This window comes from Momordica charantia (genome assembly GCF_013281855.1).
Source record: "Momordica charantia cultivar OHB3-1 chromosome 1 unlocalized genomic scaffold, Mcharantia_2.0 BLBB01000001.1, whole genome shotgun sequence".
Lineage (NCBI taxonomy): Eukaryota > Viridiplantae > Streptophyta > Magnoliopsida > Cucurbitales > Cucurbitaceae > Momordica > Momordica charantia.
Genome location: NW_028275157.1, coordinates 18,127,722 through 18,149,029, shown reverse-complemented (window position 1 = coordinate 18,149,029; position 21,308 = coordinate 18,127,722). Strand labels below are relative to the sequence as shown.

The 21,308-nt window shown below is 34.5% G+C and overlaps 4 protein-coding genes across 6 annotated transcripts; 2 read left to right on the top strand and 2 right to left on the bottom strand.

Annotated features, from left to right (window-relative positions):
- Positions 1–819: 819 nt before the first annotated feature.
- LOC111005882 (caffeoyl-CoA O-methyltransferase-like) lies at positions 820–1,821 on the bottom strand. The gene is made up of 3 exons (XM_022277546.2): positions 1,555–1,821; positions 1,337–1,468; positions 820–1,255 (listed from the first exon to the last, which is right to left on the bottom strand). Exons 1-3 carry the CDS (start codon positions 1,690–1,692, stop codon positions 962–964), a joined length of 564 nt encoding a protein of 187 aa, XP_022133238.1. The 5' UTR covers positions 1,693–1,821; the 3' UTR covers positions 820–961.
- Positions 1,822–9,009: 7,188 nt separating this feature from the next.
- LOC111005338 (transcription factor SPATULA) lies at positions 9,010–11,301 on the top strand. Its single transcript, XM_022276805.2, has 8 exons — positions 9,010–9,611; positions 9,748–9,849; positions 9,922–9,987; positions 10,063–10,128; positions 10,211–10,489; positions 10,641–10,707; positions 10,792–10,884; positions 11,007–11,301. Exons 1-8 carry the CDS (start codon positions 9,201–9,203, stop codon positions 11,060–11,062), a joined length of 1,140 nt encoding a protein of 379 aa, XP_022132497.1. The 5' UTR covers positions 9,010–9,200; the 3' UTR covers positions 11,063–11,301.
- Positions 11,302–13,179: 1,878 nt separating this feature from the next.
- LOC111005629 (putative serine/threonine-protein kinase At1g01540) lies at positions 13,180–16,655 on the top strand. 3 transcript variants are annotated; one of them, XM_088125336.1, is made up of 7 exons: positions 13,184–14,043; positions 14,218–14,322; positions 14,503–14,625; positions 14,733–14,903; positions 15,073–15,202; positions 15,315–15,524; positions 16,023–16,655. In XM_088125336.1, exons 1-7 carry the CDS (start codon positions 13,385–13,387, stop codon positions 16,137–16,139), a joined length of 1,515 nt encoding a protein of 504 aa, XP_087981462.1. In that variant the 5' UTR covers positions 13,184–13,384; the 3' UTR covers positions 16,140–16,655. The 3 variants fall into 3 exon arrangements, with proteins under 3 accessions (XP_087981468.1, XP_087981467.1, XP_087981462.1); XM_088125341.1 differs by lacking the exon at positions 14,218–14,322 and having other exon boundaries at positions 13,181–14,043; XM_088125342.1 differs by lacking the exons at positions 14,218–14,322; positions 14,503–14,625 and having other exon boundaries at positions 13,180–14,043.
- Positions 16,656–16,883: 228 nt separating this feature from the next.
- LOC111005630 (PI-PLC X domain-containing protein At5g67130) lies at positions 16,884–20,079 on the bottom strand. The gene is made up of 9 exons (XM_022277210.2): positions 19,879–20,079; positions 19,723–19,806; positions 19,517–19,639; positions 19,306–19,443; positions 18,828–18,926; positions 17,930–18,233; positions 17,633–17,856; positions 17,460–17,546; positions 16,884–17,281 (listed from the first exon to the last, which is right to left on the bottom strand). The coding sequence occupies exons 1-9, from the start codon at positions 19,882–19,884 to the stop codon at positions 17,111–17,113; spliced, it is 1,236 nt and encodes a 411-aa protein (XP_022132902.1). The 5' UTR covers positions 19,885–20,079; the 3' UTR covers positions 16,884–17,110.
- Between the last annotated feature and the right edge of the window lie 1,229 nt (positions 20,080–21,308).

Genomic DNA, 21,308 nt, shown 5'->3' with positions numbered 1-21,308 from the left:
ATTTTAAAATAATTTTTTTAACAAATATTTCGTTAATATTTTAAAAGTTCACGTGCCATAATTTGAAACGACATAAACTCAAAAAAATATTTAAATCAAAAGGTAATCTAAACCTTTATCCTTTAGGTTTGGGAACATCATGATGTACAATATGTAGTGCGAAAAAATTAAAGGAAAAAATTTGGTTCCTTAAAATCAATGAATAACTTCTCCCTTAGCATCATTACAAAAAAAACATTTAACAACTCATTATTTATTTATATATTTTTTTTAATTTTTACATCTTTCTCTATTAATTGTCAAATATAAAATAGTATCCAAGAATAAATCAAGTAGATTTAACTTAGAGTCAAATTTTTTGAAAAATTAAATGGACAATGGTAATGAGAATCAAATAGGCTGGGGTTACTGTAAAACAAAAACAAAAAAAAAGGGTCCATAATTAAAGATTTGAAAGTGATTTCTATAACCTAGGATATTGTCATATCAATAGATCTTCTTGTTCTTACCTAAGATGTGACCTCTCCTTTGCCTAGCTGGTTAGACTCTGTTTGTTATCTGGTGTTAACTTAACTTTAACTCACTCCTTTTCTTTTCTTCAAACGAAAATCTATACTTGAGTTCAATTTTCAGCATATTTAATTACTTTTTTCAATATCTACTTGTCCAATATTTGTTATTAAAAATATTTAAATAAATATTCTAATAATAAAAAGTAGACCACGTATTAATATAATTATATTATTACCCTATTTAATGTGTCAACTAAAATAATCTATAAATTATAGACTTTCATTGAGTATAAAGTTACTAGTCATATTTGTTTTGATCCAATAAAAACAGAATATACATGCACACACAAGTTTTTCTTTAAGTTGATGGGCAAAAAAGTAGATCAAAATCAAAGTTTGGGGCTTGGGGTAAAGTAAATGAGATTGGTGAATGGCGAGGGAGTTTTGATTCAGGTGATACGGCGACAGAAAGTGATTCCATCTCCCACTGCGAGTTGGCAGACCTCAATCCTAGGATCAACAGCCAAGGCTTTGTTGATCTCCAAAACAAAATCCCTATAATACCTAATGTAGTTTCTAAGAGGGGCATCCGGCGGCGCCACCACAGAGCCAGCCCACAGAGTGTTGTCGTAGCCGATCACACCACCAATCTTCACAAGATCAATAAGCTTCTTGTGGTAATTCAAGTAATTGTCCTTATCAGCATCCACAAAGATAAAATCAAACGTCCCATGGTATGTCCCCTGCAACATCATTATGTACCGTACCACATTATATAATGTGTATATTCAAATAATCAATCGAGCTATTTCAATAATATTTACTTGTTGGATCATTTGGTCGAGGAGGGGCAGGGCAGGGCCTTCTCTGAAATCTATCTTGTGTGCAACACCAGCCTTTTGAATTATGGGAAGACCCAACTCGTAATTCTCCCGATTGATATCCATAGCCAATATCTGCTTACCATATATATACCAAAATGATTGCATAATTTAGAAAGCTTAATTTACAAGATTTGTAAATTTGTCCAGCGAAAACCAACCTTGGCATCGTGGGGAAGAGCGAGGGCAGTGGCGAGCAGGGAGTAGCCAGTGAAGACGCCAATCTCCATGGTGTTCTTGGCGTTGATGAGTTTGAGAAGCATGCTCAGAAGCTGTCCTTCATCTGCACTCGTTGTCATGATGTTCCTGTTTTATTACAATCCCTTGATTAAAGAGCATCGCTCTGTAAGAGAGACTTGTGCCCAACTTCACCATGTTCATTCACTTGGGTGGTTCCCTGCTGGGCATTTGGAGGAGCCATTTTTCTCTTTCTGTAGCTACCAAATTAAGGAATTGAAGGCCCCTAGCTTGCATTAACAATGCCCAATGCCATGTATTTATATTGGGACACGGGTTTGGGGTTGGTGAGCGTGAGAGTGAGAGTCGGGTTTACCCCCCCATTTTTACCCTTTATATGTAAAAAAAAGGTTGATGATTGAATAATTCTATTAAAAATCACGAATTTCAATAAAGATTAACTATGATGATGTCTTTTTTTTTACTAAAAATATATTTTATAATTCATTGAATACGTGCGAAAACTTATAAGAAGATAAAAATTACAATATTTTTTCAAATTTAAGATAAATATTGCAACATTTATATAAATTTAAGAATTTGACGAAATTGAAAATTTAGCGTAAAAATTGATTATACATTGTTCCGATGTTCATGGTTAAAATTGACTTTTTCCCTAAAACACCTAACACTTGCTCTTGGCCCATTCAACTCATTTTTGTATAATTATTTTGGGAGTACTATTTTAAAGCAAAATAGTTTGATTAAATTCGTGATTAAATAAATGGATTTGAGATTTTGAAAAACGTCTTAGAAAAATGGAAAGGGGCTTTTCCAAGCAGTGTAGCTTGGGGTGGCGGATTTAGGCCAGAAAAGGTCAAATATTCTCAATGGCTGACTTCTGCTCTTTGATAAACCACAGCAGTACTATTCAGATTCAAGGCATCATAAATAATTGATATATTGCACAAAAATTGGAAAGAGACTGCTTTTTGAATTACCAACTTGGCCATAAAACTAATCTTGGTCAGATAAGGCAATTGAATTGTTTTTATTATCCATTAAATAACCTTTTTTTCTACTGTTTTCAATATATATATATATATATATATATATATTTGTTGCCTATATTCTACTTTGCAAGTTGGGAGCTCCTTCACCTAACCACACAAGTCTTTTTTAATATGTTCTTTATTTGTATATTCTTTTTATGATAGTGGTTCTCAAAATCAAGGTGTAATTGGAAAATGAGACGGATTTGAAATTTTGGATACTATGAGATGAGTTTTAGGTTACAACTTAGAAGAGGGTGGGAGTAAAAATAAATCATGGTAAGCAAAATAAGAATGATATATTTGGATAAATATGTTACATGAAAACAATTTTTAAGAATTTCAAATGACGTCAATGCAGGGGTTCGAACATAGGACCTCCCGCTCTGATACCATCTTAATGAAGAAACCACCACTCAATCCAAAAGCTTAAGCTTATGAGTTGGGTAAATTTAATTGATCATTTATATGGATTCTAACAGAATGGAATTATCTAAATATGCCGATGACTTTTTTCTAATAATTGATATTTAAGTCGGGTATAGGGTATGGATTGTCTCAAAAATACAAAAAAAAATGGAAAAAAAAAGTCGGGCGGTATTAGGGTTGTATCTTGTTCACAAGGTGGGACCGAGACCCGTTTCAATTTCCATTCTCGCAATATTTTTCACCATATTTTGCGATAATCGGATTTACTATGGAACGTATTATTATCATTTTAAATGATTTTTTAATTAATTAATTTTTTAAAAAAATTATAATTAAATGTTTAATTTCCAATGGTGATAAATTACAGTCTTCTTGAAAAAAATCATAAAGCACCCAGTAAAAATAATATAATATTTCATTTTTTTTTATAGAAAGATGTTAGACAGAGTAGGGGTTTGAACACAGAATCTCCCGTTTTGATAGATGAATGAATAAATCACACTCAACCCAAAAATTTAAAGGAATGAATTAAATAATTTAATTCATTTAGGAATATCTTAATATATATATATATATATATATATTATATTATATTGTGAGGGTGGAAGGCGACATATATTCCATTTTACAAAACCATATATTATTACATTATTTAAAATAGAGTTACTTTATTTGATGGCTACTTCTGTAAAATTAATTTTTTATATTATTTAAAATTCTCTTTTATAATTAAATATGTAAGTGACCAAAACTTATACCTAGATCATGGATTTAAATTTAGACCTAAGACCCAACTATGGGCCACAAATTTAGACATGGATCCAAATCCAGGCAGGAGACCCTAGACCTGTCCGTGGGTTATAGATTTGGATATGAATCCAAAACTCATATAACTCAGGACCCATTTGGCTAACCCCAATTAGTTACCCCATGGAAATATTGTCAGAAACTGTTTCATTTTTCACATTTGTTAGTTTTGTTATATGTCTAATAAAAAAATATGATTACATTTGGTAACTTTTTTTCTTTTTTTCTTAATGAAAAAAAGTTTGATTTCGTTATAAATGGGAATAAGAAATAATAAACTTGTTTCTTTTTTCCCAAAATTTCAATATAATTTTGAGAATGTTTCTAAAAAAAATGAGAAACAATAAACATAAATCATGGCCAAATTCTTAGGTTTCTCAATAAAACTAGATTAAGAAACGAAAACGTTACCAAACAAATTTTTATAAAGAGTTTTTTTTTTTCCTTCTCTTTTGAGTTAAAACATGGATGTGATTTGTGAAGTGAGGATTTCAATCTCTAACGTTTCACTCAATGTTACATATCTTAACTACTTGACTTTTAATACTACTAAAAATCTTTACTTTTAAAAGAGGATTATTTAACTACTTGACTTTTAATACTACTAAAAATCTTTACTTTTAAAAGAGGATTATTTGAGATGCTATCGATGAAAACATTAATAATATAGTATTTAGTACAAGAGAACAAAAGTGTTACTCAATTCTATTAATTAGCAATTATTTTATTTTATTTTTTGAAAGCAAATTAGCAATTATGTAAGTTATTACAAAAGGTTTTTGGAAAATATTCACTTATAATTTACTATCAGCCCGGCCAGATCCATGACTAAATAACTTTTTCTAATAAATTCTATATTTGAAATTATTATATTAACATTTGCTTTTATAAAAATATATATTTACTAATATTTTCTAATAAGAAATTACTTCATGAAAATTTCTCTAACAATCAAATGGTATAATACACTTTCTTTCTACAAATTAAAAAAAGTAACCATCATAAATCATATTTTACCCTTGATCTAAGGATAGCTCAAATCGGCAAGTATTTTTCAGAAAAAAAAATGTATATATATATACTAAGACATAGCAATTTTTATCAAATATGAAGATTCAAAATATTTGAATTATATACCAAAAAAATCACATTTTATATAATCATTGAGAAGTCTTTTTCTAAACCCAAAAAAAAAAGTGTTTTTTCTTGTAAGTACAACAAATATTGGAATTTGGAGAGTGATATGAATTTTTTACCTAAAAAAAAGAAGTACATACATCTGTAACAGAGCATGTTGACACTTAAAAAATGTGATTGGGTGAAAATTAGAGTTGAATTGAAATGCGGTGACATGATTTAAATAATTTATATAGCAATATCTTTTTGCAGCCATATATGGAACCATTATTAATAAAACGTGGCAAGATGCTATTTGGTAAAATGATATGGTGTGGGGACCACAGGAGTATCAACGTCTCCATCATGAAACGTCATCCCACATCGGATCAACGTCCAAATACGGCCGGTCTGTGATTTGGATGTGGACGTATCCAGAGGATAGAATGATTGAACCCTCGAGATTTGCATCACACAATTCCATCGGACGGTCCTCGATGTTTCCGGAAAGTGATTTCATTTGGCGGGCCTTCACTTTTAGAAACTGGTATGTTCCCAAGGTATTTAATTGCACGTGTCGGTGTCGTGCCATTGTTTTATGCCTTTTCTAATTTCTTGTTTGAGAATAAAAAAGTTATTTTTTGTGAAACTTTATAGCTGGTTAAAGCAAACAAATTAGTTTAAAAGAAACAGAATTATGTTGATAATTACAAAAATACTCTTTTAACATCTCACTTGCCAATACATGAGGCGTTTTGGCGGCACGTAGATGGCATTTACCATGTCGTAGATTACAATAACTTAATTGATACAGTTAATATTATCATTATTAACCCTAATTTTAAATATCAAATTATGTATAGTCCAACTAGAGTACATTTTCAACTACAACATTTGAATCCTTCATCTTCACATGTTATAGGAGGAGAAATAATAATTTTAAAAACACCTTATTTTGTAAATATTTTTTAATTAATATCAAATATGTCATTGATAAGCTATTTTTATATCATTGAAAAGGTTTATCACTGATGTACAAGGATATTCATAATTTTAGATTTGTGCTAGTTTTGCAAAATATTTTATTGTGCGGTAAATTTGAAATTGTTTAAACCAAATTTGCCATTATTGAAAAGGCCCTATATAATATATATATATTTATATGCTCGTAGTCATTCTTGCTAAGTTGGTATATTGCCAATATCAAGTGGAACTTGATAGGGTAAGGTTAGTGTTCCTAAACAATAATTTCAAAAAGAAAAACACAAAGAGATTGGCCAGTAAAATTTAACTTAGAAATACCAACCAGAAAAAGAACGAACTCAAACATGAAAAAAAAATCCGTATTGAGTTCTTTACTTAGATTGGAACAAACGAGAGACTCATGGAACCTACTTTCAAATTGAGGGATAAAAAAAATAATAAATCTATTCCTAAAAATAAATCAAATGTTAAAACTAAAATCGAACGCATTTGAAACTAGATATAAAATAATCACGTACAGCCGATACAAAGGGAATATCCAGCAGTATTAGGGCAGGACAGCGTATTATTTATAAAAGGTAAGTAATGATGACTGTGTCATGAGTATAGTGTCTAGTTTAGCAAGAAGAGTGACTGAGTGGCAAAGTGGAAGGTAGAGAATTTTAAGAAGTAAGTTGTACCTCTCGATCTTGAATGTGAGGTAGGATATGGAGGAGCTTTTTCACAAAACTGAGTATTACAGGTCTATGTTGTGATGGTAGAGACATAGCATCTATTCTACTGGATTCTAGACTACTCAGCCTACCATACCATATACCCCATGGGATTGGGGGATGGGTCCGGAATAGGTTCAATTGTTTCTAACTTGACCAATGCTATAAATTATAAGCATGGAAATGGAAAATGTGAATAGTTGTCCTTGTTATCAACACAACAGACATCAACGCAAAACGGGGAATTTTTCAATTTAATATAAATGCATTGCATCTCTCCTTTTTCCATAGCTACCACCGCTTCAGAGTTGAGACTGAGATCACCGACGCCGTCATATCACCACCAGCGTTTTCAAGAAATTTGTATATACAGCCATTAGTTGCAATTCATACTACTTCAAAAACTAATTTATTCGAAAAATAAAATGTGCCCTGTGACCATCAAATTATCATGGATAAAGGCTGCGTAATCTATAAATTGTTATTATTTTGGACCTCTTTCAACAACAAGAAGAAGACGACAGTGTATACAAAAATATTGAGGGAATTAAATAAAATAAAGTGATCTGTTTTGAACAATTATTTGAAATGGTAGGTTGGTGGGTGGGCGTGACTGATGGGGTGTTATCTAAAAATTAGTAGGAGGATTTGGAAGGTTGCACACATAGGGAATAATATAAAGTGGTGCGAGTTCAATCCTTCATGCTTCCGTATTGTACTTAAGTTAAATGGAATAAAAAATATTCATAAATATCTGAATTGATTTTTAAAGATAAAAAGATAAAATAGGAAAATATTATGAGATTGAAGCTTTGAATTGAAAGGAGACGTGTGTATGCAACAGGCAGAGCGGAGAAGAGTGGGTAAGTGAACAGAAAATTCAGAAGAATAATATGGAATGTTGTGGCAAATATAGCCATATGTTCCAGATGTGTTAAATTAAATTAGAGTGGAGAAAAGTAAACAAAAAAAAAAAGGTTGATTTAATTAGATTATTTAGTAATTAGAGAGGTGGAGGTGGGGGTCACGTGCGAGGGGGGAGGGAGGTCACCTGACAGAAGCAGAGGAATGGTTTGGAAAGATTATAATAATGAATGGGAATGCGATTGCGATTAGTGTAGGTGTAGGTTTGATTGACGGTCCAATCATAATTGAGTCACTGACAACCCTCACACCACGCGCCATCTGCCACGCCTACCTTCTCTCTATTCTCTCTCCCCGCGCGTCTCCTACACCTTGCTAATTCTACACTCGTATTTACATTACTATAATTAGAGGTGAAGTCGCGAGTTTCTTGATTTAATGTGTTACATTAAACTCTCTTTCGATAAACATATGTCATAAAGCTCAAATTATGTAAATCCACATTTTCAACTTATGCATTGATTTGTACTAATTATAGAAGCTAAACTTTCTAAATTCAACTTCTTTTTCAAATTCATCATTTTACATCAATATAAGATGAGACATTATAATAATGATCTGAAATATTTGAAAATATTATCTAAAATTTTATGTACAAGTTTTTAAGTTAAATCGATCTTGAAAATTTAAGACTTTTAATGTCTCGTAAAATTGAATTGCTAGCGTGGACAAAAACTCTAGAGAATTTATGAGGGTAGACCACTCGCCTAAAACAAAACACGCGAATTAAGTTAAATCATAAGTTTAATACTTTTAACTTTTAAATTTATATTTTAATAAATCTATAAACTATATTTATATTTAAAAATGTTTCTAAAGTTTTAAAATCGTGTATAAAATATTTCTACATTTTGAAAGAGTAAAAGTCCACATTTTCAATTTTGTATCTAATATTTCTCTTAATTTTTAATTTTGTATTATTCGACATTTTTTAAAAATTCACAAACTTATTAGACACAAAATTAAACGTTCGATTCTATTGTTAGACACAAAATTCAATGTTATGTCCAATAAATATGTTATTTTACAAAATATAGAATAGAATAATGACATGATGGATCTCAAACAAAAAAAAGAATGACATATTAGACACTTGAAAAAAAAGACATGTTAGATATAAAATTTAAAACCAAAATTTATTAGACCATTTTTAAAATTCAAGATCTATTGAAAAAAACTTGAAAAATTATGAATTTAGACTTATAATTTCAACATATTATTATTAGAAAAATATTTAATTATTTACGGGTGAGGACTAGATCATTTAACAATTTATTATCTTAAACAAAATTTATATTTTTATATTTATCTCTGTTATGTGAAACATTGAATGCTTTAAAAATGGCACTAAATTCTAAAAAGAAATAAATATTATAAGGAAAATAATTATGAAAAGAAAAGGAAGAAAGAAAAAGAGAACCCAAAAAAAAAAGTGTGAGGCGCCCACAATTTCCGAAGTCAGTTCTGTACTTGTAGTGTGGCGAGGAGGAGAGATTTTCAATACAACGCCGAGGAACGGAGCAGACGACGGCGAAACAAAGCGAGTAATGTAACACTTCTGCTCCCGCTCGCAAGTCGTATCCTTTGTAAATAACCAAAACAAAAATGGAGGATTCGAGTTCCAATTCCGACAAATGTTATCAAAATGCATGTTCGACCTGGACTCTTCCCGTTCCCGTTCCCGCCGCCGTCTCCTCCTCCCCTTCTCCTCCCGACGAATTCTCTCTGTTTCTCCAACAGATTTTGCTACGTTCCTCTTCCGCCACTCCCCACTCCTCTCCCTCTATCTTTTCCAACCTTTCCTGCAACATCCACCCTTCCCACGCTTCCAGTGTTCTGCGGCTGCCGGACGACATCTTCGCCGTCCATTCTTCTCAACTCCTCAATTCATCTTCCTCCGCTTTACTACATGATCCGTCGCCGTCTTGTCCCACACCCACTGCACCCAATGCGTCTTCCACGTCGCTGGGAGCAAGTGATCAGAACGAAAACGACGACTTTGACTGCGAAAGTGAGGTATATTCTTCTCCCTTCCACTTCTTGGGTTCTCTTCTGTTCTTCCTATTTTTCCTTCTTTGGCTTATTCTCGAAAATTAGGGTGGTGGGAATGGAGATTTTGTTATGCAGCCGTTATGTTTGTGTAAATGTGCAGGAGGGTCTAGAGGCATTCGTTGAAGAAATGCCTACAAAGCGTAATCCTCGCAGTTCTTCCAAGAGAAGCAGAGCAGCCGAAGTTCATAATCTGTCCGAAAAGGTCCTTCCCTTTCCCTTTGTTCTGCTTCCAAAATTATAATTGTCGTTTTATTTTGACTGCTTTTCCGAGCAGAGGAGGAGGAGCAGAATTAATGAGAAAATGAAGGCCTTGCAAAATCTGATCCCCAATTCTAACAAGGTAACTAAGGCAATTCCATAAACATCCCCAAATTTTTGTTTGGGTCGTTTGATTTTGTTTTTCTTCCCTCCACAGACAGACAAGGCCTCGATGCTGGACGAAGCAATCGAATATCTGAAGCAGCTTCAACTTCAAGTTCAGGTTGGTGTCTTTTCTAATTGCACTGGTCACTGGATTAATGAAATTCTCCAAGTTGATTTCTGGTTCCATTCACATAAACCAGATGCTATCAATGAGACATGGCTTGAGTTTGCATCCTATGAACTTGGCTGGTAGTTTGCAATATCTCCAACTTTCCCACATGAGAATGGACTTTGGTGAAGAAAATAAGTCACTTCCTTCGGACCAAGAGAGACCAAACCATATTTTTCTGAGTTTACCTGACAAAAGGGCTGCCTCAGTCCATCCTTTCATGCCAGATATTGGAAGAGAAACCCCATTTGAATTGGAGCCTTCCATCCAGGCTCACCTAATCCCCTTCTACCTGAGTGAATCCTCCAAGGTAAAACTTCACAATCACTTCATTAGGTTGGCTTTTAGTAGTTTAAGGTTGAAAAGTGAAGTCTAAGCCGTACAAATCTAACTTTTTCAAAATGCCCCCTGGTAAAACTAGAAGTGACAATGCTTGAAACTTCTCTATGTTGAATTTGAAGGAGATTTGCAGAGATGTGCCGCAAGATCACCAAGTGAACGTGAGTCAGTCGGAGACAACTCCCTTCGGTTCGTAATCTAATTGACCGACCTGCAATTGATATCATCATAAGAATCAACATAATCAGAAGTATTTGTTTTGTTTTGTTTCAGTTTCACGCCCCTATAACATACCAGAGCCTGATCTGCAAGAATTACAGAATAGTGTCTCTGTGGAACACTGCATCATTGAAGGAAATCAGTCAGGTGTGAGCACAATCTTGTATTCCCTGCCCATTTTAATACGTAAATTCTTTACTTCAAAATTCAACTTGTTCTCCCTTTTTTATCTGTCATTTTCTTTACTTTTGGTTCACATATTTTTGCAGCATCGACACAGGAAGATCAGCTGAAACAACACAGCTGCATTGATAAAGATTGTTGACTTTTTCTGTTCACCCTCTAGATTTTCTCTCTTCAATGTATTCACAAATGTTTGGCAAAATTGCTCTGAGAATGGGGATGAAGTTGCTGCATTGAGCTGGTTAATTATGGAGGGGATGTGCACAGTTTTATCCTCTTGTACAAATCTCCACAAGTACTGAGTGAATTTTTCCCCATTATGGGCTGGATCTTTCTTTTCTCATCCATCTTCTTGGTTTAATCAAGTTTGTTATTTCTAAATTCTAATTTCCCCTTTTTTTTTTTTGTTCTTGTTTATTTTAGTGTATGAGGTTTGTATTTGATAATTAGTTTTTTTTTCGGTTTAAAAGTCAGGTTTGTTTAATAATGATTTTTATTTACTGTGTGATGTACTTTAATTTTTAATAAATAATTAAATGCTTTGGTTTTGTTTGTTTTTTTTTTCCAAAAATAGAAAGCTACAAACAAAATCATTATTGCTTTTTTCGTGTTGTCAAATATCTATAGTACTTGTACTCATAAAAAAAAAAGTACTTGGATGTTTTTTTATAAAATTTATATCTGTACATTTCTTTTTTTTTTTTTTGAGAGAAGCCATTGGATTTCCTTCACTCCCCAAAAGAACTTCAATTTTGGATATATTATTCCTTATTCTTCATTTTCATAAATTATAGTTCGTAGGAAAAAAGGTGGTGCAAGACCTCCAAAGAAAAATTATAAACACCATCAAACCCACGATGCCCAAACTATTGTCGACAGAATAAAGGCCACAAATTTTTAAACAACATCAAAATGCCATATTATCTTGTCTTCCATTACTGTTTTTCCCAATGCTCGTGATTTATTTAATACCATCCTTTAAGAAAAAATTTCATTCCAATTCCCTATTTTTATTTTTATAAAAAGACAAGAAATTGTGTAACCAAGATGTAAAGGATGGGAGAGAAGAGAACTTGTAGCTGAATCAACTTATTTTTACTGATTTTCCATCCCCAATAGCTTCCATGGTACTGCCAATTAGAAAAAAAATACTTTTAACACCCAAGCAAGAATAGAATCTAGCTTTGGTAAAGTACAAAATAATACAGTAACAATTATTTTTGCGAATAGATTGAAGACTTAGATAGGGAGGGATTCAATATTTTATAGAACATTCACAAAAATGATTTTTGCATTAAGATGCAACTAGGCTATATTCACAATACTTTTTTTAGTACAACAGGTTGTGGAGGAGATTTTGAAAGTATATGTCAATTACCGCTGAGCTATGTTGGATGAGTTTCACAATGAAAGTATGAACACACCTTAACCTGTCAAGATGCTTCGGAATTAAAAAAATACAAATAGTAATCCGAAAGTTAGTAACACAATGTGGGTCATTACCAATCTATCATATTGAGGATTAGAACTTTATATCCATAATTGTTTAAAATTTTTAATACTAAGTCTTAAATGAGCATATTTTATTACCCCCAAAAATTTTTTTTATTAAGTTATAGAATGATTTTTTTTAATCCAGTAAAATAAGCCAAATTTCTGTATTTGCCAAGTACGCTCTAGTTGCTCTAGTTGTTAATTCTATTTATAATAGACTACCTCTCCATGGGTTCTAAAGCTTTTCAATAATCATAATCAAATAAAAGAATTCATCCTTGCATTAACGATCAGCAAAAAGAAGTAAAATGGTGTTAATTAATAAGACTTAAACAGCAATTCCTTAAAATTGAGTTGTACATATTAGTCCATATTTTTGGTGAAAAGAATCATTCAATATGCATTCAGAAAAAAGAAAAGAATTTGAAGTGAATTTTGTGAAGTGGACTGTAGGAGTGGAATGTAATGATGAGCGAGATCCCATGCTTTCTAATCTTTAGTTTACTATTTATGGAAACCCGATTCGCGTTTTTGACTCTGAAACTTATGAAATAAATATTGGGGCCGTGGGGCGTGGAGTTTTGAGTCTGGAAATTATGAATTTTAATGAGTATCATCTTCTCACATGGTAGGGAATAGGGATAGGGGCAGTGGCAATGGAGTTTCTAAACTTAACATCTGTGTACCCGCGTAAATTTAGTGGGAAGCCCAACAAAATAAACCAATTGCAATTGGGGATTTGGGATTTTATGGATTCCAAAAGGTCCCATCAATGCCAGCTGCTACTTCCTCCCCATTCGCCCTCTCTCACTTCCTTTACTCATCTTTCTCTTTTCACTACCTCTCATCTTTGGCTGCAATTCTTATGTGATCACCGACTATAAATTCATCGCCTCCATTCTTTTCGTTTAGGGTGGATGTGCGGAGCAACTCTGTGGTGTACTCCAAAACAATCAGACGGATTGAATGAATGTCTGATCGCCAATCGGGCCTCATGACCGACCAGCTCTCCAAGCAGACCTCTATTTTTGGGCTACGATTGTGGGTTGTTCTTGGGGTTTGTGTTGGAGCCGCTTTCGTGCTCTTCCTCTTTCTGATTTCTCTCTGGATAGCCTCTAAACGGTCGCGGAGGAAGATTTCTCACAGACCCACAATCCCAGTCGTCCCCAAAGAGATCCAAGAGATCAGAATCGATCATGCCGTCGCTCAGAACCAAGAACACAAGCCAAGTAGAGCTCATTTTCAGGTTGACCCACTTCCGGAACCGGACCCAATGCCCGGAATTGAGCGCCAAGCCTTGCTCTCGCTGCCTCAGGAGGAGGAGCGAGTGAACAGGATTCATATTGAGATTGGGAAGGATCATAGGATTTCATATCCTGAGCGCCTTGGCCGCTCGTCTTCTTCGCAGGGCAGTGGAGAGGGTCGATGTGGGGGCGATCAGTTTCCTATGGTGGTGCCTGAAGTTTCGCATTTGGGCTGGGGGCATTGGTACACTCTAAGAGAGCTCGAAGCTTCCACTAACGCTTTTGCCCCTGATAACGTAATCGGTGAAGGTGGGTATGGAATTGTTTACCATGGCATGCTGGAGGATGGAACTCAGGTTGCTGTTAAGAATTTGCTAAACAATAGGTAGTACTCTTCTCATTCTGCATTTATTTCTTCAACTTTAGTTAATTCCTCTGGCTTTTTTTTTTTTTTTGGGGGGGGGGGGGGGGGGGGGGGGGGGGGGGGGGGGGGGGGGGGGGGGGGGGGGGGGGGGGGGGGGGATTAGAGACTTGCATTAATGAACCATTTGTTTCGTAGGGGACAAGCCGAGAAGGAGTTTAAAGTTGAAGTGGAAGCAATTGGGCGAGTTAGACATAAGAACTTAGTTAGATTGCTTGGATACTGTGCTGAAGGTGCTCATAGGTACTCTGTTTTTTGCTCAAATTTGTTTGCTGCCTTTTTTCTGCTTACCTACGGTTCTAAACATCATGGCATTTTGCTCATCCCATTATTTTACTTGTTTTCTTGTATTTGATTTTTTATGTGGAATGTTGAAAGTTGAGCCTAAAATCTGCTTTTTCTTTCTCCATGCGATGTTGATAGGATGCTTGTGTATGAGTACATAAATAATGGGAACTTGGAACAATTGCTTCATGGGGATGTAGGACCTTCCAGCCCTCTTACCTGGGAGATTAGAATGAATATAATTCTTGGAACTGCAAAAGGGTATTGTCTGGCTTCAACTCAATTGAAGAAGTTTGAGTTTTTCTTTATCCCCCGGCCCGGCCTGTATCTCATCCTTGGCATTAATGTTCTATGGCTTTCATATGTAGGCTAGCTTACCTTCACGAGGGATTGGAACCCAAGGTTGTTCACCGGGATATCAAATCAAGCAATATCTTACTCGATAAGCAATGGAATTCTAAGGTTTCAGATTTTGGGCTTGCAAAGCTATTGTGCTCTGATAACAGCTATATCACAACACGAGTCATGGGAACATTTGGGTATGTACTTTTCTCTTCGGATATGTCTCTATATACATTTTTTTTGGTATCTGTTGTGGAAAAGTAGTAGAGTTTTTAACGAGATTGACAGCATTGACATATCCATTTTTTTTGGTATCTGTTGTGGAAAAGTAGTAGAGTTTTTAACGAGATTGATAGCATTTTCCAGCTACGTGGCACCGGAATATGCAAGCACGGGTATGCTAAATGAAAGAAGTGATGTATATAGTTTCGGAATACTTGTTATGGAAATAATCTCGGGAAGGAACCCAGTCGATTATAGTCGTCCTCCAGAAGAGGTATGCTCCATACTTCAAAGAAAATCCATGATTATGTCCCGGATGAAACAATCCTATCCTTCTCCCTTTTCCTTCTATTTGGTTATAAGTTTGCAGAGGCTCAAATTTACAGGTGAACTTGGTTGATTGGCTTAAGAGGATGGTCACCGACCGCAACCCAGAGGGAGTACTGGATCCAAAGCTCTCTGAAAAGCCTACTTCAAGAGCATTAAAGCGGGCTCTTCTTGTTGCGTTACGATGCGTGGACCCAAATTCTCAGAAGCGGCCAAAAATGGGACATATTATTCATATGCTTGAGGCTGAAGAGGCTACCTTTAAAGGGGTATGGAACAAACTCTACTTGAAGTTCATTTATCGTTTTATGTCTTTGATCGTTCTATTAATACCTGGGAAGTTTGGAGTTGCACAATGCCATGGCGGATGTAGTCAATGGATCCAGCAACTGTCAGTTTCAGATAATGAATGAAAAGATAAATACTTAGGTGGCATATAGTTAATTTCAGTATGCAGAGGAAATCTTAATCCTAATCTGTCAAAATGTATCTTTAGAGTCATTTCACTCAATTTTTCATGCTAGTCACCATACTGCAAGTGACCATATTTTCCTCTTATTACGCATGTATTATTAGTTGACAGGTAAGTTTCTATAACGATCACTCGTTGCTTCTGCTGCTATCTGGTGAGACTAGAATCAGGAAGTAGAAAATATGCTTCGGTCGGGAATCACAGAACTTTTAATTCATTGAATGCTGCACTTTCTTTCCAACCTATTAAAATTTGCTTCATATTGATCATAGCCCTGAAATTTTTTTTGTCTTAGGATCGTAAAGCTGGAAGGGTCCCAGAAAACTCACATTCAGACAATGTAAAGGATGGTTTAAATGAGAGGCAGGCGACAGAATTGGGTGGCAGCAATGGGGACGAACTCAGTACTTGACAATGAGAATAGGCAATAACATCAAAACGAGTTGCAGTCAACTTTTCCAGCCCGGGGACGCCCAAATAGTCATCCGCAACCGTAATGCCAGATCCTCCATTTAGAAGCTGTCCTACACGGCCACACCAATGTCGATCCCAATATGTATAGTGCTTACTCTTCATCATTTTTGCTGTCTATAGCTTCCGTTCGCAATCCTTATACCATTGAAAAGATAAAATCAATTCATGTCTCTGTCAATGCCCCTCCGAAGATGGTCTTAGAGCATGAGGTATATTGTTATTTTCTTACATCGTCTGCTCCATTCCCCCACTGTTCAAAATCAGAAATTTGAATATAATAGGAAAAAGTTCATCTAGAGCATTCACACTTCATTTATAACCATTATTTTCAATTTACAGCTTATAAAGTTGTATCCAGTTTATGAACAATGTATGAACGTGATAATCCGTTTCCTGATTGGGCCTAATAAATTAAGGGGTCCCTTCAGCTCCTAGTAACAGGAATTTTGCATCATTTTCTCTCGGGAAAGGGCAGCAAAGCTCTAGCTTGATGTTACTTGACAGCTATGATATAGTCTCTCTCTAAAAACCTGTCATCTGATAAAAGTGGTCCATTTCTCTGCTGAAATGAATTTTTGAGCATCCCTTTTTGATAGATTTGTACCTTTCTTATTGATGATGACTTTAATGCCATTTAAAACTAGCATTGAATGCCATGCGACTTATCCATTATCCAGCTGTATGCATCATTGATCATTTCTCAGCTGTATTCATATATTTTAATAAACAAAGGAACTGCTTTCAGAAGCATTCTCAAACGTGTTTGAATTGAAAAAGTTTAATATTCGAAGGGAGATCAAGTATAATTTGTATCCGTAGTACGGGAGATCAACTGGTTGTCAATGTTATCGAAGGGGGGAGTGGCGTGTGGTTCCCCACACTGAAGAGCAGAGACTACCAGAATAATGACTAATTGAGGCGTAGTAACAGTGTCATGGACAAAATTGCTCCGACCAACCACCTGAGCTCCACTGGTCTGCCATTAAAGTGGGCTTCATTGGAGTCGCCTTCCGCTGGTTCCAAGGCGGCCGGTGGAGGGGGAGAAATCGGTGGGTTGTCGCATACACCTGTGGCATTTCCCTGCTTATCCATTCAATTTTCCGTTAGCCAACATCCTCTTCTCAAATACCATAGGTTGTTTTCATTTTTCAAGTAATAATGCATATCCTTTTCAATTCAATTCAAACGCATTCTAGTTTATGCATATTTAAAATTTTCACGTTAATCATATAACGAGGATATAAAACGGGTTTCAAACCTTGCAATAGGCGATATTATTACACCCGCAAGTGAGATGACCATTGGCTTCATCCACAGCTTCTGGAGCCCCTCCACCATCGCTCCTCTACAAGCAACGATGTTGACATAAAGTTAATAAAATGCAAATTCAGAGCTGAGATGAGATGCTGTACATTCTCAAGAAAATGTCACCTGATAGAAATCAACAGCGATGAAATTTGGCCACCGTTTGCCAGCTGCTTGTTGGCAAGTATTCATCATGCTGATTAATGGGACTGAATTTTCTGAGCAAACGGCTGTTGTGTTGGGATTAGTAGTAAAATAGTTCATGAGGATCAAGGATCTCGTCTTCGTATCCATCGGGGGCGACTCTCCTCTGTTTGGACAGGATCCAGGCTTCATTCCTTCATCCCCATCTGAGAATGAATGTGTCCCCAAGTGTCATTAAAACGCAAGTAAAATGAGGATTTGGAATGAAGATGAACTTACATTGACTTTCGATGACATAACGCCACGCATAAGCAATGCCTTCCGATGTCTCTTTCGATTCTTTAGAGGTGAAAACTAGCAATCTCTGGTTTTGCTTTACCATATCATCTACGGTTGGCCAATCCTCACCCTTTTGGGGCATTCTGGAAACTGGGAACCAATACTTCTTCAGCCCAGAAGCATCGAACACCTTACTCAAACCTTGTGGAGAGTTCACGTAGTCTTCTATGAAGATCGTGACAATCTCTTCAGGGTTTGCTCCTAAAAACTTCTCAATTTCTCTCAACACGTTGATCGCTGGTTGCTGGAAAAAGTCAAACAGTTGATGGATAAGGTTTTCAAAATTTCAAATAATTAACATCATAATATATCACAATGTTCATCCTGGTTTTACTAATATGTTTTCTTTTTTATTCTAAAATAATAGTTAAAATTAAATAATATTTAATTGTCTTAAATTTTGATATTTGAAAAGACAATTCAAAGAACTGTTTTTTTCCCCATTATCAATCCATATGAAAGTTACAAATATCACGGAAGATAATTTGAATACAGTTGAATATTTATTTCGTTGATGCAAAATATACAATGTCAATGATTTCGTTGAAGAAGATACATTTTTAGTAAAGCCCTGAAGTTTTTTTAAAGCAATTTTTAAAAATTCATTTTTTACAAAAATAATAAATATTCTTAATTTTAAGAAAATAAAGCCAGAATAGGAAGTGATTAAGCTAATTAAAGATGGACAACAACAAATTGTATCGGCATGATTTGCGAATAATATCCCCAAGAGTAGTTTGTATTTTACCTTCCCATTAACTCTAATAATTATTTTAAAAATTATGTGTACCAAATTAAAAAAAAATGATAATAATGAAGAATTGAGGAGAGCACTTACGAATGCAGTGGCATTCAGACACTGGCCACCGAAGGAGTGGCACAACCAAATATCATTCAGAAAGTCGTACATATCCAACATCAGCCCACGAACTCCATTCTACAAAATTCATTATTAACCCGTAAGAAAAATCAAACCATAAACTTCGTACCAAAATTAAAATTTGAAAAATATATGGAAAACGGTAAAGATTAGGTTGCGTTTGTTGAAATATAATTGTCGTTACTTGAGGGATTATGCTTTGATCTTAAGCTAAAGCGCAAATGGAATAAACCAAAACCAAGCATGTGATGTAATGTAACAGCCACCACCGAGATTTGTTATTTTGGACACAGCTTCCACTTTTAAAAAGATTATTCACATAACACAAATTAAATAATATGAGATTCCATTTGATTTCATTTTTTCGAAATTTAATTAGACAATGGAAATTCGTTGTAAAGGGTTAGGCGAAGAAGGAAAAACGTAATGAACTTACGTTCAGTTGACTGGCGATGGTGTCTTCCTGATTGGTGGGCGCGATGAGGATCGATCCCGTCGCCGATTTGTCGCCGAAACGAGCGTAGGAGTTGTGAGTCGTAAGCCATGAGTAACGATTGAATGGCAGACCCTTCACCTGAACAAACGCCACACAAAATTATCGATGAAACAGGGGAAACTTAAAATCAGAGGCGATCGTGGAGACTCGCCTTCGACGTTGGACTTATAGGCTGGACACGAGTGCATCTCGGCCGCGTGTTTCCATTGGCAGGGCAAGTGCTGCAAAGAAGACCGGAATCGCATTTGGCGCCGGAGGAGCAAGTTTCTCCGATCTAAAAGGAAGAAGAGGGACGAGATTTGTAGGAAACGATCGACAAAATTGAGAATAAACAAATCGGAAGAGGGAGATGAAAACCTTGAGAGTGGAAGAGAATGAGAAGAGACAAACTGAAATAACCACAACTTGAAATTGGAATAAACTAATGGCTGCTTTGGATCCCTGCCATTAAAGAACAAATTCAAGAGGAATGTAAGAGAAATTAGAGATAGAAAGACGAAAAGAAAGGCATGCCTGCATTTTTGGGAAGCCTTTAGAGGAGAGTTGTTCTCTCTCCCCGGATGTCTGCAACTCCTTTTTCTTTCGATTTCGTCGTTGTTTTTTAATAAATCCCAGAGGATTTTTCTTTCTTCGCCCTTTTGGGGATTTTTCTTTATTTAATTTAAAGAAATTATTTTTTAAATCTCATTTGCCATTGAAGAACAGCGCGTTCGGTGAAGGTGGAACCAGTCACCGCCGTTTTTAATGATTTTCAACCCTCTTTCTAATTTTATCTAAAGCCTAAAATAATCTCAAGTTTTTACGTTCAAAAGACAAATTACAGCATCCATTTTTGTTGTTATAGTTGAGCGATCATCAACCTAACACCTATATATACTAAAAGCAACGTAATATAGTACATACCTAAGAAACAATTGGCAACAGAACGAAATGAGCCTCCTCAACTATGAAATATTATTAATCAGTAATATTTCCTTAGAATTTTCACACAAAATTATCATGTAAAGTCTATCTAGTCTTGAATTCGAATCTTGTTTTTTTTTTTTTTTTTTTTTTTGAGAGGAATCTTGTTATTGTTGACAAAAATAGTTATATAACTCTTTTTTTTTAATATTTTTTTTTATTTCAGTTCACAGTAAAAAATTTAGACTTATAATTTCATCATTTGATTGATTTGATATATTACAGTTTAGATTTAATGTAAAAAAAAACATACTATATTTTTTTTAGTTTATTCTTAAATTATATTTATTTTTTCTTCATGTCAAATATAAATGAAAATGCATAAAAGAGTTTTAGTAAATTATTTTAGAAAACAAATAATTACATAAAAGTCTATAATTCTTCAGAAAAGAAAAAAACGATTTATGATTTCAAAATTTCATTTTCTTTCTTTTATATTTATATATAAAATTTAGTTTTACCTCTTATTGAATAAATTTAATTGGTTAAATTACCTGTTGTATTTAATATAAGGCTGCTGAACTTTTAAAATGTTGGTATCCAAAGTTTCAAACTTTCAATTTTGCGTCTAATAGGTACACGAGCTTTTAATTTTATATCTATTAGATACTTTATTAGATTTTTATTTTTATTTTTTAAGTTCAATGACTCATTGGACACAAAGTTGAAAGTTTATGGACCTATTAGGAAAGGAAAAAAAAACTGAAAGTTTAAGAGTTTATTAGAAAGATTTTAAACTTATTAGACAAAATCTTAAAAGTTTTATGACTTTGCTAATCAAAATAAATTAACTAAATATATATCAACGAATGGACAAGTGGGAAAACTAAAGACGTGCTAAATTTAGTAATGCAAAACATTGACCAAAATACAACCACCTCAAAGGAATTAATACTTTATTAATATAGTTTAGGAATAGCATGCATTTTTAACATAACCCTTCATTTTCAGACAGCCTCGTGGGTGTTTAATATCCGACA